This window comes from Dama dama, chromosome 24 (genome assembly GCF_033118175.1).
Source record: "Dama dama isolate Ldn47 chromosome 24, ASM3311817v1, whole genome shotgun sequence".
In the NCBI taxonomy this organism is placed as follows: domain Eukaryota; kingdom Metazoa; phylum Chordata; class Mammalia; order Artiodactyla; family Cervidae; genus Dama; species Dama dama.
The window spans coordinates 49,492,389-49,510,274 of record NC_083704.1 but is presented as its reverse complement, the minus strand read 5'-3'; the positions used below and the strand labels follow the sequence as shown (position 1 = coordinate 49,510,274).

General features: G+C 41.6%; 1 protein-coding gene across 1 annotated transcript in view; it reads right to left on the bottom strand.

Moving 5' to 3' along the window:
* Positions 1-17,886, bottom strand: part of ERC2 (ELKS/RAB6-interacting/CAST family member 2) — a 988,080-nt gene that overhangs the window by 365,784 nt on the left and 604,410 nt on the right. The window contains exon 13 of the mRNA XM_061129191.1: positions 15,876-16,036. Within this exon, the coding sequence (XP_060985174.1) occupies positions 15,876-16,036 (161 nt within the window). The remainder of the gene's footprint in view (positions 1-15,875; positions 16,037-17,886) is intronic.

Sequence of the window (17,886 nt, the reverse complement as noted above, 5' to 3'; positions counted from 1 at the left end):
AAGTACACTGTAATTGCTTTTTATTATTTTCAAATCATAATCTGATCATGTCACTTCACCCGCAGTGGGTTCTTGTTCCTAGGATAAGTATCAATAATCTGACCACGGCCCCCATGGGTGGTCTGGCTTCTGCCATCCCTCCAGCCTCAGTCAATCCTGCTTTCCCCCTTGGTCTCTGTGCTTCCACCACACAGGCTTCCTGTGAATTAAGTAAAAGCATGTTGCTCCCTTCTACCACAGGGCCTTTGCACAGGGAATCTCCTCCTCTTAGAATGTGCTCTCTGACCTGACTCCACTCACCTATTCTGCCTCTTCAATTTAGTGAACTCTCACCCACTCAACACTTCATGGTTTATCCTGAGGGACCCCTTCTACTACCTTTAGGATGCTCTCTTCTCTCCAAAGATCTTTCCTTTTTTGCACACTCATCCCAGGTGCAATTCAACATTCAACTTTTTAATCCCATAACTGGACATGAAATTGTTCACTCATTGTCTCAATAAACAACTGTGACTTCCTGAATGAGTTGTTTCATGAATGAGCTGAGTCAATGTCTGAACAGTGATTGAATCAATGAGTAGCCATGCTGAGCTTGCACCTCAGTCTGGAGGGCTACATTAGAGCAGTTTCTGATCAAAGATGCAATGCCTTTAACTTTATGGGAATCCCAAGTGCCCTGAGCCTGGCTGTAAAGATGTCAGGGCCTGGAGGCAGCTGACTTGTGCTGTAGCCCAGGACTTCTAGAATGCTCTGTTTCCTTCCATCTCAAGAAACTCTTCCATGTTCAGTCAAACCAACTTCCCCAAGCCTAAAGAATGTGGGAGGGGCATTTATTCCTTGTATATGGCAGGAGCAGGGGGCTGTTTTCACTAGTCCTAAGACTGAGGCTGACTCTGGGAACATCAGCTTTGCATCTTTCTGGGATCGTCACAGCAGCAGTCATTTGTATTCAAGGGTCATTAAAAAACCAACTATTTTTATAAAACCACAGAATGACAGTTTTGTTTTAATGTTTTGACTGTAGCATCAAGCATTCTGCTTCTTTTTCCAAAATTACTTACTATAGGAAATGTAAACATTTTTAAACAATGTTTTCTCAAATCATCGTAACAAATCTCACACCTGTGACTACAGCACCATGATCTTCCCCACTGCACTGGTCTACATTTGGCCAGGAACAGAATTCACCACAGACAGATCCAATGAGGAGACTTCAATGAAAGGACTACAGAGGAGAGGTGGGCAAGGATAATAAAACAAATGTGCCGAGGCACCCCGGAAACGGCAACAAGGGGGTGGCTATTACTACACCTTGGGCTGAAGGGGCAACAGGAAATATGAGTTAATCCCAGTGCCAATGGGAATTATGGATGGGGCACTGCTAAGAGGAGCTTCAGTCAAGGGGAGAAGTCCCTACTGCCAGAGGTGTGGCCCCAGTACCAGAAGGGAACAGAGAGGAAATTCTCTAGTCTTTTTATCTTCCCACCCTCTCATCGGGCTTCCCAGGTGGTGCTAGTGGTAAATAACCCACGGGCCAATGCAGGAGACATAAGAGACACGTGTTTCATCCCTGGGTCAGGAAGATTCCCTGAATGAGGGCATGGCGACCCTTTCCAGCGTAAGAGTCTGACATGAATGAAGCAGCTTGTCATGCCATCCCATCTCCTGCAGTGCCTCTCTCAGGCCCTGGACTCACCAGAAGTCAGCCAGCAAAGGAACCCCTGCAATGCATCCACAGGGGCGGCGTTCTAGGGCACAGCCTCCACTCCCGAAGATGGCAGGTGTAGGGAGAGCAGAGAATAACCACTGGACCTACCATACTGCCTTAGAATGAAGCCTTAGAAATGCATTGAAGGGAACATTTTTCAAGAAAACATCCAGAGATAGAGCCAAGAAGAGGAAGAAGCACCAAGCTCAGGGCTCATAAACTGAACATCTAAACACTATTTTCAAAACAGAACAGAAAGACAATTTAACTTTTATCATAACTGCATGCTGGCACAAGCTGCAGTGTACTCTGCAAATCTCTTCAAGGAAGCGAAGGCTTGGGTGTGAGTAATAACAGATTCTCAAAGAAGTAGGCCAAAGCCTTCTGCAGGTTCAAATTAAGATCCCAGGGATATTGGCTTAACCCAAAGATCAAGTCAAACACTGCATTTCAATTTTCACAATCCGTTGGTTCCCAAATTCCATGACTGGAAAACAAGAGTTTGGCTGTTCTTGACTGGCAACTTGGCTTCAGGCTCTATCTCTCAATTGCTTTGCTCCTGAGAAACTGAGCAGCCTCCCCTCAAGATCTCATTCTTCAGGCAAGATTGCCAGAGCCAGCCCCTTCTCTGCCCTCAAACACACATGTGTGTGTCAGACGCACACGCGTGCACGTGCGCGCACACACACACACACACACACACTCTTTCCCAGGTCTGCCTCCTGCTCAATAGTTAAAATTAGAATCTAGCAAGGGAATCATTACGTTGACAAAATACAGAAAATATTTTGACACCTCTCACGTTGTAGGGTACCAGAATAGGGGTAGGGAAAGGACAGGAAAGAAAGGAGAGAGGAACAGGAGGGAAAGGAAAGAAGAGAGAAAGAAGAAAGAGAAGACTGGGTTGAAGAGAAGGCGAGAGTGGAAAAGGTGGGGATGGGAGGAGGAGACCACTAGCCAGAGGCAGAGTGCAATTTTCATCAGCATTCATTCCTTCCTCCCACAAACTTTCATTACGTGCTTTCCAGGGACCAAGAACATCCAAAACCTTCCTCACCTCCACTCTCTGCTTCATCCTGGAGGTCTTCAGTGACTTGGAGCCTTTGTTATGATGCCCTCTGTCACCGAGGCTGCAGTTATTGATGTTTCCCCTCTACCTCCTCAGGGCTGAGGCATCCGCCAATAATATCTACAGTTTATTTTACTTTTGCAAAGATGATGATACAGGGAGACAGAAAACCTTCAAGCTGGGATTTCCCCCAAGTCCTTCCCTCTCTCTTCTGGCAAAGAGCTGGCATCTGGACCAGAGTCTTTGTCCCATTGATGCCACCTGGCTCTGGAATACATTCTCCCACTTTGCCAGTGGCCTTATTTTACTTCTATACTTCTTGCTCTAAATAATCATTGCAAGAAGTGGTTCCTAGGAAAAGACCTAACTACCTAATGGGTTGTGATGAAAGACGGAACAAGTGGAAAAGGACGGACAAGGGGAGAGAGAGAGAGTAAAAGGGGCATCAGTTTAGAGGCCTGGCTGGAGGACTGGCCAATCCCATACCCTTCATTTATAGCTGGACAAAGAGAGGACCAGAGAGATCCAGAAGTTACAGAATGATGGAACACTGGAGCTGGAGAGGACTGCATGGTCCACTGAGCAGTAGGCATTGAGGGATTAGGTCTTTTGTATCTTAGCCAGGATTTATGTCTTACAGGGAGCACAGTCTCTTAGGAATTTAGGTCTGAGACTTGTGCAAATTCCACTGGGGTCTATAGTCCCAAGAGAGCAAGCCAGAATCAAGTCAGAGTTGCATAAAACACAGGAAGAACCCAAACCATCAACCCCTCTGGGCCAAAATCATGATGTTGAAAGGGGAAAACACATTTCCCCTTTGAAAATAAGTCAAGCTAAATCAGAGATGAGAACATATTAAGTTTTCTGTCTTCTCTCATATAAAAAACAGCAATTTATAAAAAAACAGAAGCAAGTAATGAGTTGCTCAGCCCTGGCACTCCTGGCATTTGGAGCTGGATCATTCTTTGCTGTTTAGTTCACTCAGTTGTGTCCGACTCTTTGTGACCCCATGGACTGCAGCATGCCAGGCTTCCCTGTCCATCACCAACTCAGAGCTTACTCAAACTCATGTCCATTGAGTCAGTGATGCCATCCAACCATCTCATCCTCAGTCTTCCCCTTCTCCTCCTGCCTTCAATCTTTCCCAGCATCAGGGTATTTTCCAATGTGTCAGTTCTTCGCATCAGGGGGCCAAAGTAATGGAGTGTCAGCTTCAGCATCAGTCCTTCCAATGAATACTCAGGACTGATTTCCTTTAGGATTGACTGGTTGGATCTCCTTGCAGTCCAAGGGACTCTCAAGAGTCTTCTCCAACACCACAGTTCATAATCATCAATTCTTTGGCGCTCAGCTTTCTTTATAGTCCAACTCTCACAGTCACATGTGAATACTGAAAAAAACATAGCTTTTTGGTGGAGAGTTCTGACAAAATGTGGTCCCCTGGAGAAGGGAAGGGCAATCCACTTCAGCATTCTTGCCTTGAGAAGAACCCCATGAACAGTATGAAAAGGCAAAAAGATATGCCACTAAAAGATGAACTACCCAGGTGGGTAGGTGCCCAATATGCTACTGGAGGTCAGTGGAGAACTAACTCCAGAAAGAATTAAGAGATGGAGCCAAAGCAAAAACAACGCTCAGTTGTGGATGTGACTGGTGATGGAAATAAAGTCCAATGCTGTAAAGAACAGTATTACATAGGAACCTGAAATGTTAGGTCCATGAGTCAAGGTAAATTGGAAGTGGTTGAAAAGGAGATGGCAAGAGTGAACATCGATATTTTAGGAATCAATGAACTTAAATGGACAGGAATGAGTGAATTTAACTCAGATGACCAATATATCTACTACTGTGAGCAAGAATCCCTTAGAAGAAATGGAGTAGCCCTCACAGTCAACAAGAGTCTAAAATGCAGTGCTTGGATGCAACCTTAAAAATGACAGAATGAATGATCTCTGTTTATTTCCAAGGCACACCATTCAATAACACAGTAATCCAAATCTATGCTCCAAACACTAATGCTTAAGAAGCTGAAGTTGAATGGTTCTATGAAGACCTACAAGACCTTCTAGAACTAACACCCAAAAAAGATGTCCTTTTCATTATAGGGGACTGGAATGCAAAAGTAGGAAGTCAAGAGATACCTGGAATAACAGGCAAATTTGGCCTTGGAGTACAGAATGAAGCAGGGCAAAGGCTAACAGAGTTTTGCCAAGAGAACCAACTGGTCATAGCATACACCCTTTTCCAACAACACAAGAAAAGACTCTACACGTGGACATCACCAGATAGTCAATACCGAAATCAGATTGATTATATTCTTTGCAGCCGAAGATGGAGAAGCTCTATAGAATCAGCAAAAACAAGACTGGGAGCTGACTGTGGCTCAGATCATGAACTCCTTATTGCCAAATCCAGACTTAAATTGAAGAAAGCAGGGAAAACCACTAGACTATTTAGGTATGACCTGAATCAAATCCCTTACAATTATACAGTGGAAGTGACAAATAGATTCAAGGGATTAGATATGATAGAGTGTTTGAAGAACTATGGACGGAGGTTCGTGACATTGTACAGGAGGCAGGGATCAAGACCATCCCCAAGAAAAAGAAATGCAAAAGGCAAAATGGTTGTCTGAGGAGGCCTTACAAATAGCTGAGAAAAGAAGAGAAGCTAATGGCAAGGGAGAAAAGGAAAGATACACCCATTTGAATGCAGAGTTCCAAAGAATAGCAAGGAGAGATAAGAAAGCCTTCCTCAATAATCAATGCAAAGAAATAGAGGAAAACAATAGAATGGGAAAGACTAGAGATCTCAAGAAAATCAGAGATACCAAGGGAATATTTCATGTAAAGATGGGCACAATAAAGAACAGAAATGGAATGGACCTAACAGAAGCAGAAGATATTAAGAAGAGGTGGCAAGAATACACAGAAGAACTATACAAAAAAGATCTTCATGACCCAGATAATCATGATGGTGTGATCACTCACCTAGAGCCAGATATCTTGGAATGCTAAGTCAAGTGGGCCTTAGGAAGCATCACTACACACAAACCTACTGGAGGTGATGGAATTCCAGTTGAGCTATCTCAAATCCTAAAAGATGATGCTGTGAAAGGGCTGCATTCAATACACCAGCAAATTTGGAAAACTCAGCAGTGGCCACAGGACTGGAAAAGGGCAGTTTTCATTCCAATCCCAAAGAAAGGCAATGCCAAAGCATGTTCAACCTACCGCACAACTGCACTCATCTCACACACTAGCAAAGTAATGCTCAAAATTCTCCAATCCAGGCTTCAGCAATACATGAACTGTGAACTTCCAGATGTTCAAGCTGGTTTTAGAAAAGGCAGAGGAACCAGAGACCAAATTGCCAACATCTGCTGGATCATCAAAAGGGCAAGAGAATTCCTGAAAAAACATCTATTTCTTTGCTGTTAGGCCATCCTGTGCATTGCAGGATGCTTAGTGGTGTTGCTGGTCTCTACACACTGCCTGCCACTAGCATCTCCCCTTTAGCTGTGACAACAGTATTATCTCCAGACCTCACCAAATGTCCCTGAGGAGGCAAAATCACTGCCACGGTGAGAACTACTGCTTGAGAGAATCAGGAGCTATCAACCTGGTCATCTGAGTCCAGAGCCTTGTTTACGGTTGGAGGGTCAGGCTGGCCTTGGCTCACTCATTACGCTTGGCAGATCTGGGATGTGAACTTAAGTCCGGAGAGCCCTGCTCACGGCCCCGGAGAATTGTCATTTCAGGACCTGACCTGTGACCCTGCTTGTACTGCCCTCCCTTGGCTTCTCTTCCTGGGATACAGCTGCCCCAGCCCTTGCCTCCTGGGGCTTGAGCTGCCAGTATCCCCCACATCCTTAGATTAAGCACTGAACAAAATTCCTCCAAAAGGAAGCTGCTCTTGGATTGAAAGAAGGACCACAACTGCCCCCTTTGACTTGCCACACTTTAGGTGGTTAGAAGGCCTGTACGATTCTCTTTCCCTTTGTTAATGTTTGATCTTCCCAAGCCCCCATGGTTCTACTGCTGTGCGGATGGAGATAACATGAAGTGTGGTGCTTGGAATACTTTCAACTCTAGAAATTCATGAGCATTTAGATTATTTAACTGCTGATTATGATTATTTAAGCTGAAAGATTATACCGCTCTAGCTCTGAAAATGTTTGTATTTCCACTAAAAACCAAGGGACCCATTTGACTGACATTTTTCACTATTAAAACTATACATCTAGTGCATGATTTTGGCCAGAAGACAGTGTCTCCCCTATTTTGTTTTATGATAAGGAAGCTGAGTTCAAAGGCTTCCTCCAACTAGCTCTCTTCCTGCCCCCTCCCTCCCACCATCAACCTGGCTTGCCCTCCTGCTTCCCTAATGCAAGTTGGAAGAAGAACCTATGTGTCTGCTGCCATCCACTATTTAATCAAACTGGATCCCAGCATCACCAAAGAAAATTCTTATGATGACATCCTGTTCTTCACTAGGAGAAAGTGTGATACAAACTGTCAGTGGTTACGATCATAGCCTGTAGTGTCAAACAGACTTGTATTTGAATTCCAGGTGTCTGAGCCTCAGTTTCTACATTTACACACTGGGGGTCATAAGACTCCCCATCTCAAAGGAGGTGGCAGTCATATGCAGGCGAAGTAAATAGCCCCTGCCTGACATGTAATAAGCACTTAAGAACTGTTCACTGGTAATATTAATCTCATTACCCAAAGTCTGCATGAACTGAATAGCATATATGCCTGAGCTAGTTTAATCCTCTGAAAGCATTTTAATCAAAGATAGTACATTCCTTAGGGCAAGGAGAGTGAAGGGGTCTTGATTCTACCTGACATGCAATTTAGCTACTGATTCTTTCTCTGTGATGATTTGTGAAACACATCTCTGCTTGGCTCATGCATTTCATAGCTAAAGAGTTTTATGAAAAATAAATGCAATGTACACAAGTACAGGATAGGCCCTGTGCTTGTGGTCCTATTGAGAGGACAGTGTCCTAGACCAAGCAGGCATTTTGGCTTTTGGCAAAAGTTTCTGCATTTCAAATAGAGTTCCTTAAGAGAAGAAACAAGATTCCAGCATCTCCTAAATATTCTTCATGTTCCAGATCAGTCATTTAGCAGAATGACTGGTAGAATTACACACTGAAGGAACTGTGGAGACCACCCTTCTGCCCCTCCCTGGAGAGGGGGGTTCTCTCTATAGCACCCCTTCCCCTAGGATTTGCTGACATACCTCAGAAACCACTTCAAAAGAGCATAGCGTTCCGACTGCTACAAAGCACTGTAGGAAGGCCTTTGTCTTCTTAAAGAATAACTGTGCTCAGGCAGCATAAATCAAGTCCATTTCTTTCCTCTCATGTCACCCCTTTAATAGTTGGAGGGAGAATGTGTCTCTTGGTCTCCTCTAGACTAACACCCCTCACCCATCAGCTATTCCGACCATGAACAGATTTTTCAGGTACCTCCCAATCTGTTCACTCACCACATGACTCTCTCACAGTTTACCAATGCTGGTACCCAGAAATGAACTCAAATACTTACTGGACACACATATACACAAGTAAATACCTGAGAGGAATGCTATCACTAAAAGTGTAGTTGCAAAGTTGTTTTTAAATATTCAATGAGATAAAGTATCCGTTTATTTTTTTTCCCCTCATACTTTGCTCATTTCAGCAAAGACAGCTAGTTGCCCCTAATACCTCTCCACCTCTTTCCTTCCTTGGTACTAGACTCCCTGAGAGATAGCCGGACATACAGCCACCCAGCTAAAGCCCACATTTTCCTGCTTTCTTGTATCTAAATGTGACCATCTGACTTAAACACTGACCAGTGTGCCCCTTCCCAACTCTGGTTCTTGCACCTACTTAGAATGGAGAGATCTTTGTCCTTTGTGTCCACTTAGAACAGTGATTAGGTGAGTGCCTCAGGTTTAGAGCAGTCTTTGCAAGCAATGGATACTCAACAACTATTTATCAAATAAATTGTTAAATGACTCAGATGTCAGTGGATGGTATGGGCAGCTTAAATGGCAGGGAGGTTCCCTTCTCCTGTCTGATGGCAGGAATGTGAATGGAATGGTTGGAACTGAGGCAAAAACCTTGCATCATGAGGTGCAGAGAAAAGCATATGCAGAATCTCATGTCCAGAGAATAATAAAGCATCAAGGCAGAAGGAGTGCCAGTCCCTGGTTACTATGCTGCTTGCATGAACCTCTGGAATGTGCGGTTTTCTGTTCCTTGCATCAAGCTAATTAGACCATTCCACTATTATAAAGTTATTTTCATTGTAGTTCAGTTTTATTTACCGACTTTATGTATATCAAGTCTTTTCTCTTTCACTAAAGGCCCTACACCACCAACTCCAGGGTTACAAGAGAGAAATAGAAATCCTGCGTGATAAACAACTGCCCATCACATGACTGTCTGCAGCTCAAACCACAATCATTGCTGAACGAGCAGTTCTTCTCTCTGCCACCTGTCCTCAATCACTATAGGTAACTGTGGAAGCTGAGAAAAGCTTCACTAGTATTTTAGCTAATTCAATTTGCTTTTAGAACTGAGCTGCTGCTGCTGCTAAGTCGCTTCAGTCGTGTCCGACTCTGTGCGACCCCATAGACAGCAGCCCACCAGGCTCCGCTGTCCCTGGGATTCTCCAGGCAAGAACACTGGAGTGGGTTGCCATTTCCTTCTCCAATGCATGAAAGTGAAAAGTGAAAGTGAAGTCGCTCAGTCATGTCTAACTCCTAGCGACCCCATGGACTGCAGCCTACCAGGTTCCTCCATCCATGGGATTTTCCAGGCAAGAGTACTGGAGTGGGGTGCCATTGCCTTCTCCATTAGAACTGAGCAGGAGACATATAAGAACAGAGAGATTGGGATAACCTAGGACATATTAACATCAAGTGGAAGTCACTCAGTAGTCTCTGACTCTTTGTGACCCCATGGACTGGAGCCCACCAGGCTCCTCTGTCCATGGAATTTCCAAGGCAAGAATCCTGGAGTGGATTGCCATTCCCTTCTCCAGGGGATCTTCCTGACCCGGGAGTCAAACCTGGGTCTCCTGCATTACAGGCAGATTCTTTACATCTGAGCCACCTGCAAACCCCAGGATATATTACCATAGTATTTAATATATATTTTAAATTGAACATGCCAAAGTTTTTCTAAATAACCATGGCTTACAGAGAAAATTGCACTGTAGCCCCCTCTCACCCCACACACAAAAAACTGTTTAAAGTGTGAGGCCAACTCGAATTTGAAGATGAGCTCAAGGTATGCTAATTACAGTGGGTTTACCTAACATATGAATATGTCACACACCATGATACATATATGGCCTTTTGTGGCTTATAAATCAGTTTCTTATAAATGCATTATTTCATTCAATCCCCATAACTTCTCTTGCAACTGAGTTTATCAATTTTAAGTAACAGTTGCCTTCAAAACTCCTCTCCCAGGCTCCATTAATCCTGTCCAAATTGCCAGGCACTTAGGATTCCTTCCTACAGAAATGTGATTTGTCTTTTCTCATGTTGGCATGAAGGAAAGAATAAATTGATTTTATCATTTTCTGCACCCTGCCTCTCCTTTGAAGGGTACTTACCTAATGAGTGGCTCTCTCAAAAGGGATCCTAGATCAAAGAGGCCAACAGGATAATGCCTTGGAATAAGTCTCTGTCTTACCTCACTGTAAACTTCCTAAAATAGACCAGTGTATACAAAGGCTTCTGAGGCTATCTGGAGAAGATTCGAGAATGCAACAATACCCAGTAAATTAGGATGGATCTCACAATGTCATCATATGAGTTAAAGTATAGATGTCCCTTTAAAATCTTTACATTAAGTATGAAAAATCACCACAGAAAGTCTAAACTACACATTTCACATTATGTAACTTTTAACCAGCTCTCAAACTCCTTATTCATTCAGTATTTAATACTAAATAGAACAGATCAGTTAGCCTGCCTGTCTGCCTATTAAATTACTATGCTAGTTTAAATTGTCTGAGCAAATGCACACAAATAGATTTTAAGCACAGTATCTCATGGCCTTCAATTCCTTTTAGCTACAGATATCAAATTCACCTGCCACAAATTAAATAATCGAGCTTTGGTTACTGGAATGTAAGCTCATTAACTGGCATTAATAAAACCAAACATATAGAATGATGTTCTTAATATTATTTTAATAAAATCCCTTTTAAATAGAAGCAAATGTAACAAAGACAAACCATTATGAAATGTTTTAGTAAGAGGTTTTAGATATTTTTTAAGTAAAAGATAATCTTATACACAAGGGAAGGAGAATATTATGTTCTTCTATGAAAATGTATGGTTGGGAACCATTAGTTCCTTCTAGTGTGGGAATAATGACTGGCAGTTAGAATACTAACCAATGAAGATTAAACTGGAAAAAATATTTATTCGGGGGGAAGAATTCTACACGAGAGAGAGTCAAAGACTCTCCACTAGACTCAGACCCTAGAAGGTTTCTCAGACTATAGGGGGTGACATAGCATTTCCCTCTTTACCTCCAAATAATCAGGAGGGTCCTTATCAATGGAAAGAGCTTTCTAAGTGGGATTCTAAACTTCTTTGGTTCCACAAGAAGCTACTTTATTCATCTAGCTATTCGTTTATTTGCCCATTCATTTCGATCACTCATTTTACTAAAATGCAAACTTGATAAGGGCACGCATTTTTGTTGTCCACCTATAGCAGTGGACATTCATTCCTCAAATGCAGAATTTATAAAATATGGAAGTAAAATTTAATTTCTTTAAAAAAATGAGCATTTGTAAATGTATACACCAAAATGCTATCACTGTCTATCTCTGTATGGTAGGACCATAAGTGATTTTCTTTTTGAATTCTGAATGCCTACCATATGACAAGTTCTAGATATCCAATATTAAAAGGGAATTTCACTGTAAACAAATTGACCAACTCATTTAAAGAGAAGTCTTTAAATCAAGCAATATTTTTCTCACTCTAAATTCAGCCTAAATTTAACTAAGAGGACAACTCCCTCTCTGGCCAAGAAGAATGGCAGGGAAAAATGAAGGCCAGTGTTGCACACATCCCAAAATGATAAAACTCTGGTTAAAAATTAAACAGTTGTGTTAGGAGTGTAGCTATCAAAAGGCAGCGTGAGGGAGCCTTGTAATGATGGACAGTGTTATATCTTGACCATGCTGGTGGTTACACAAATGTAAACGTGTGATAAAATTGTATGTAACTAAGTACATACACACACATGAGTATATGTAAAACTGGAGAAATCTGAATAAAGTTGGTAAGCTATATCAATATCAATTTTCTGGCATAATACTGTGCTGTAATTATGTCAGATATTACCACTGACGGAAACAAGTGAAGCATACAAGAGAATTCTCTGTACTATTTCTTATAGCTACGTATTAATCTGCAATTATTTGAAAATAAGCTATCCAATTGAAACAGCAGGATGCTTATCAAGACATTCGTTATATCAGCAAAATACTGGCACCAAGACAAGCCTCCGATAAAGGGAGAAATCTGTATGATAGTATGTCGGACAATTAAAAATAATACAAATCAGTGTCTGCTGCACAGATCGGTGTTTACCATTCAGAAAACAAAAGAAGGATTTACAAAATATGAAAGTGCAATCTAGTTTTGTTAAAAAAATAAAGAGCATTTGTAAAGGTAGACATCAAAATGCTATTAGTATCTATCTCTGCATGGTAGGATCATATGCAATTTTGTTTCTTTTTAACAAAATTTTGTTTCTTTTCTTTTGCTCTTTCTTTTTTTCTCCTTTTAGAATGCACAGTATTACCTGAACAGATATAAAATAAAAATAAATTTATGAAAAATGAAAGGCTGCCTGTCATGTGGACAGAGCTCAGCTGAAATCTATGTAGCTCTGAAACAAAAACCAAGACAAGAGGTAATGTTAGTTACATGGAAAGCTATTTCAGTTCCATATAAGGATGAAGGAGCTACCTTCAAGAGCCGTGGAACATGAACCGCCACCTTATGAGCCCATGGCTTCCAAGGCAAGTGGTCTTCACCAAGGCCTGGTGAATTTCTTATTATGTGGACAGCAGTCTGGCTTATATAGGCTGGAAGGCTGCACCCAGCTGTTTTCCAATACTATGACTCTGTGTCATTTAATTTTGCAACAAATTTAACGGACACCATCTCTCATTTCAAAATCCCCTTTTATGTTTCAAAGTGCTTTTACATATGCTAGTTTATATTAATTTCAGTTCAATATTTTTAAAAAAACCCTGTTCCTGTAACAATTCTATGAAGTAGGTAGGGCAGGTAATATCAACCTCCATGTCACCAAAGAAAAAAACCGAGGCAACCAGAGAGTGACCTCCTTTAAGGTTATGGATGAGTTACGAGACCACATCTTATTTCTCTTGATTCATGGCCCTACCCCTCTTCCTAACACCATTTGGCTTTTCCCATGTACCAGGGTTTCCCAATCCTGGGTAGACTTGCCTAAAGTTGCTTGCACACTTGCCTGTCAGTTGAATGAAAGACAATGCTTGGCACAGAGTGACAGTAAATGCAATGACACATCCATCTGACTGCTCACACTAACTAACATTGACTCAGTTAATGTCCAATAACCAATACATCAACTCAACTCAATCAAGATTCACCAAACCGTTTGGTTGACTAGAACATCTGAAGAGGCTGCTAAATCTAACTGGGGTTCTCAGTCAATTTAACTGCCCTGCACCTGTGTCCCCATAGTCCTGGGAAGAACCCTGGTTAGTGGGGCTTCTGGGCCAGTTAAAGAGTGAATGAGGTTCATATTGGGCTTAATGAAGCAGAGCTTTGTTACTTTTACCAAAGGAATTAACAGAGGAATTTTCTATTTATTTTGCAGTGGCAGCAGATTAAGCACTTCGGCAATAATGTGGCAATTCACCAAAAGAGGTCTTAGTTAGGTGCTATCTGAAATCATGAAATTAAGTGGGAAAACATACACATGGAAAAGGTTTATATGTTTTAGAAAAATAAACCCAAATTTTAGACAAATGATACTCTTCACAAAGTATACTAAACAAATGACATATTTTCATTGGCTGATAGTGCCATTTACACACATATTTCATTTTCCATGTGCCAAGTCCTCCTCTGAGTGCTTCTCTTCACAACCACCCCACGAAAGTCATTACAGGAGGAAACCATAGGGTCAGGAATGTTAAGGTCATTTTCCCCCAAGTCACACAACCACCAAGTGGACGCAACAGGATTTCAACCCAGCTCTGACAACTCCCAAACCAGCATGCTTCACCGTTACTTGTTCTCTCAAAACGTTGGAAGTATATGCTCTTTTTATAAACAGGAAATAATGAAAGTTTCCTTATAATGGCATAATAAATCACTCCAGGAGGTGTAGAGTTAACTTGGGAACAGCTGCAGAACAATGAGAGAAATTAGCCTGACTCTGACACATAGCAACACACAAGCAGGCAGAAGCTGGGTAAGTGAAAGAGAACGAATAAAGGCTGATGGAATCAATGTACTGGTATTATTAATAAATTACTGATCACATCGATACTGTCACAAACGCCTGAAATACGATTCTTCCTAAGTACATACCCAGTCTCCAGCATTCAATCTATTCATTCCATCAATGAGCAATTACTGAGCACCAACCATATGCAGGCACTGTTCTAGGCAGCACGATTTCTGCAGTGATTCAAACAGACAAAAGTTCTGGACTTGGTGGAGTTGACATAACTGCATGAGAAAATGAGGTCGTAGAAAGGGAGTCTGAACAGATTTTGGTTTTAATCCTGGCCAGATGTCCTTAAGCAAATTACTTGAAATCTCGCTGAGTCTCAGTTCCCTCACCTCTAAACTGAGGATAATAATATCTGCTTTTATTATATCATCTTTTATTAGGAAAAATGGGAGTTTATATGTGGAAAAAAACTACTTATTCTTTGGTCTAGGAGAAACTGAGGTAGTTGACAAGGAATAAAAGTTCTGTCCTCATTATTAAATCCTTCAAAATATTTCATTCCATATTTTCCATGATCTAAGCTTTCTGGGTTTAATACTAACCATGTGTAAGACTTGCAGGGTCAGGGTAAGGTTATTCTTCCATACCTAGCCACCAATTTCCAAGTCTACGTTACAGGCTTAAGATGCTATAATTCTATACATTTCCCCTTATTGTGGAAGGAGACTGGATTTAAATCATACTTTAGTGATTACTTCATTTTAAGAGTTACAAAGAGATGCTGCTTCTTGCCTAATTTTTCAGAAATAGATTCATAGCAATTGATTATCTCTAAAATCTTTGAGTACTTATCTTTACTATGTTCTTTCATGGTGATATTATTTCACGGTGAGAATGATATAAAAGCTAGGTGGAGGTGGGTGTGTCACAGGCCCACAGGAACAACCATTGCCCGACAAGCAGTCACACCTTATTGATTAAATCAAAGAAAGACATTTGTTCCAGTCTCCTCCCCTACCCAGCCCCCACCCCTGTCCAGTGCTTACCTACCCAACGAGACAGGGGGGCAGGGGCATTTCCAAGCCTGTTTTTATCAGCCCAGCAAATCAGAGTCCTGCTTTCTAAACAAAGAGGTGCCAACCTTGAGACTATGAAAGCCAACACAAGCCAGGCATTGTACACAAGTGAAAAGAATATAATTAGCAAAGTTATAGTCACAATTAGGAAATACCTCCTCAGAAAAGTTTCCATTTAACCCTGAGCAGGACTTCAATTACCATTGTGCTTAACAAGGCCTCTGTCTCTTGGCCAGCTCAAACCTTTTCGATAGATCCAAGAATGTTAGTGCCGTCCACAAAACACAGAGTCACAAAACCTTATGCTGGATTTTTTTTCTTTTTTGAATAACAGATGTGAAAAATGTGCACATTGGGACATGGAAGCTGTAATTCGAGAAAATAAGAAGCATAGTCACAGAAACAACTGGTCAAGTGTTAGCTAAATGATTCTTTCTCCAAGCTCTTTCTTCCTCTTCTTTAGCATTCCCTTTCTCATCCCTACAGAGAAGTTAGAAAAGAAAGACTGAGAAAGCAAAAATGGGTACTCACTTCATCTCCAGGATCTCCTCCAGCTGTTTCCTCCTCTCTATCCGGAGGTTGGCCAAGTGTGCCTCTTTTTCGGCCAGGGACTGCTGCGTGGCGGCAAGGCGAGCCTTGGTGGCGTCCAGTTCCTGCCTGGTCTTCTCTAGCGCATTCATCAGTTCTTCTATCTGAAAAGCGCATGGGACGCAGCGTTACTTCTCCTCCATTCAAGCACAAGGCGTACGTTGCGTTCCGACAACAGACACAAGAGAATTAAAGCCATTCTTGAGCTGGGCATTGTATCCCGGCGTCCATTCTTTCTTTGTCACTACTTAAAAATAAACATTTCAAACACAAGACATGTCCAAATTTCTCCAAGGTCCTCGTTCAATTGGATTATCCAATAACTTTTATAGAAACTACTTAATGTATTTATTAGAACTGGAAGGTGAGTGGCTTGACCCAATTTCAACCTGTGTTTGGCAAAAATCTCATACTGCCTCACAGTTGGCTGAAGGCAACACTCAAATGCACTTTGCCCGGCACAATATACTTTTGTGTGTAGGCCCCAGAGCATTCTGACAGGAAGCTACTCTACGTGTTTCAAATTCATTCATGTTTTAGCCTATCAAAGCCTTGTTTGGCAAAAGCAATTTGATGGCCAAGGGGCCTCAGGGGCCCCCCCTCTCACCTCACCTCCCTGTTTCAAATTCAGGAAGGAAGGTTTGGCCAAAGGTAAACAGAATCCCAGCCACAAAAGGTTCAAGTTTGGTTTGCCCCTGAAGTTTGAGAGGGTTCTAAACTTGAAATAAATGACATGTAACTTTTATAGGGTGCTAATACACCATAGAAATAAGCCAGACTATCAAATATCCAGGGTTTTCAGCCAGGTCCCAAAAAATTGGACCAGGGAGCCCCAAGGCAAGGCCTTATCCTTCCCGAACCATTGGAGACTTTTAAAAGCCAACACACAACAAAGAAGGCTGGTGTTTAATGGTTCTTTTCCAGAGCCTTCCGTGGAGCAAGCTGGTGAAATGCCATCCCTTGCACAGATGCAGGCTGCATCCACCCTGAGGACTTAAAACCATGGTTTCAGGAAGTTTCTAGACTCCAGAGTTGATGTTTGGGTTTCTAAGTCACCCCTTCCAGCTGAACTTGGCAGAATGGGATCATCTATCACTAAAGTCAACAGAACACCCTTCAAAACGTGTCAATGACATGTTAAGTTCCAATTCATAAAGACTTTCTACACAATTTCTGCAGTTTTACATGGAATTTATTCAGAATAAGCACGATAGTTCACATCCAAGGTAAATTACAGGCTTTTAAAATTCAGAAAACCCTCCATTCTGCCCTGATAAAATGAGGAAACTCAATGACCAGGTAATATAAATAAAAGCCAAAACCAAAAACAGTTTTAAAAGCAAGGACTACAGAGCATAACCTATGAAAGTCACAGAACTACACAGGGATAAACAGCATTACTCTTTAACACATAAAATTTAATACACAAAATTTAAATATTAAAAAGCAATCAAACTTTTTAGTTTCTCATATAAGTTCATAGAATATCATAAATATAACTAGAAGCCCTTCTACAAAACAATACTTGATGAGTCTGAAGCAGAAGTGTTTTTGTCTGTTTTACCCTATTTTTTATACATTCAATAGCAGTGTTGCTTTTTAAAAGATCAATATTATGGTCATTCCAAGCATCAACTCAGATACAGTCTGCCTGACCCTCTACTTGGGATGGTCTGTGTTCTCATGACTCCCTTTCCTTTTGTAACTTTTTAAAAATTCTAAATGTACTATCGATGTCAGAGAAGAGGGAGGGTGTCCAGGATTCTCACCTGCTGAATCTCTTATTAATTGAGCTGACCTGCTTGCCATCCACAGACACAGAATGCTACTTTATGGGTTTCCAAGTTCTTAGTTCACCTGCCACGTTCACCCTGCTTATGGAAGACACTAACTAGTTTTATATTAACCCAGCTTTAGCAATTACACCTTAGATCACTGTCATTTCCAAGCAGAA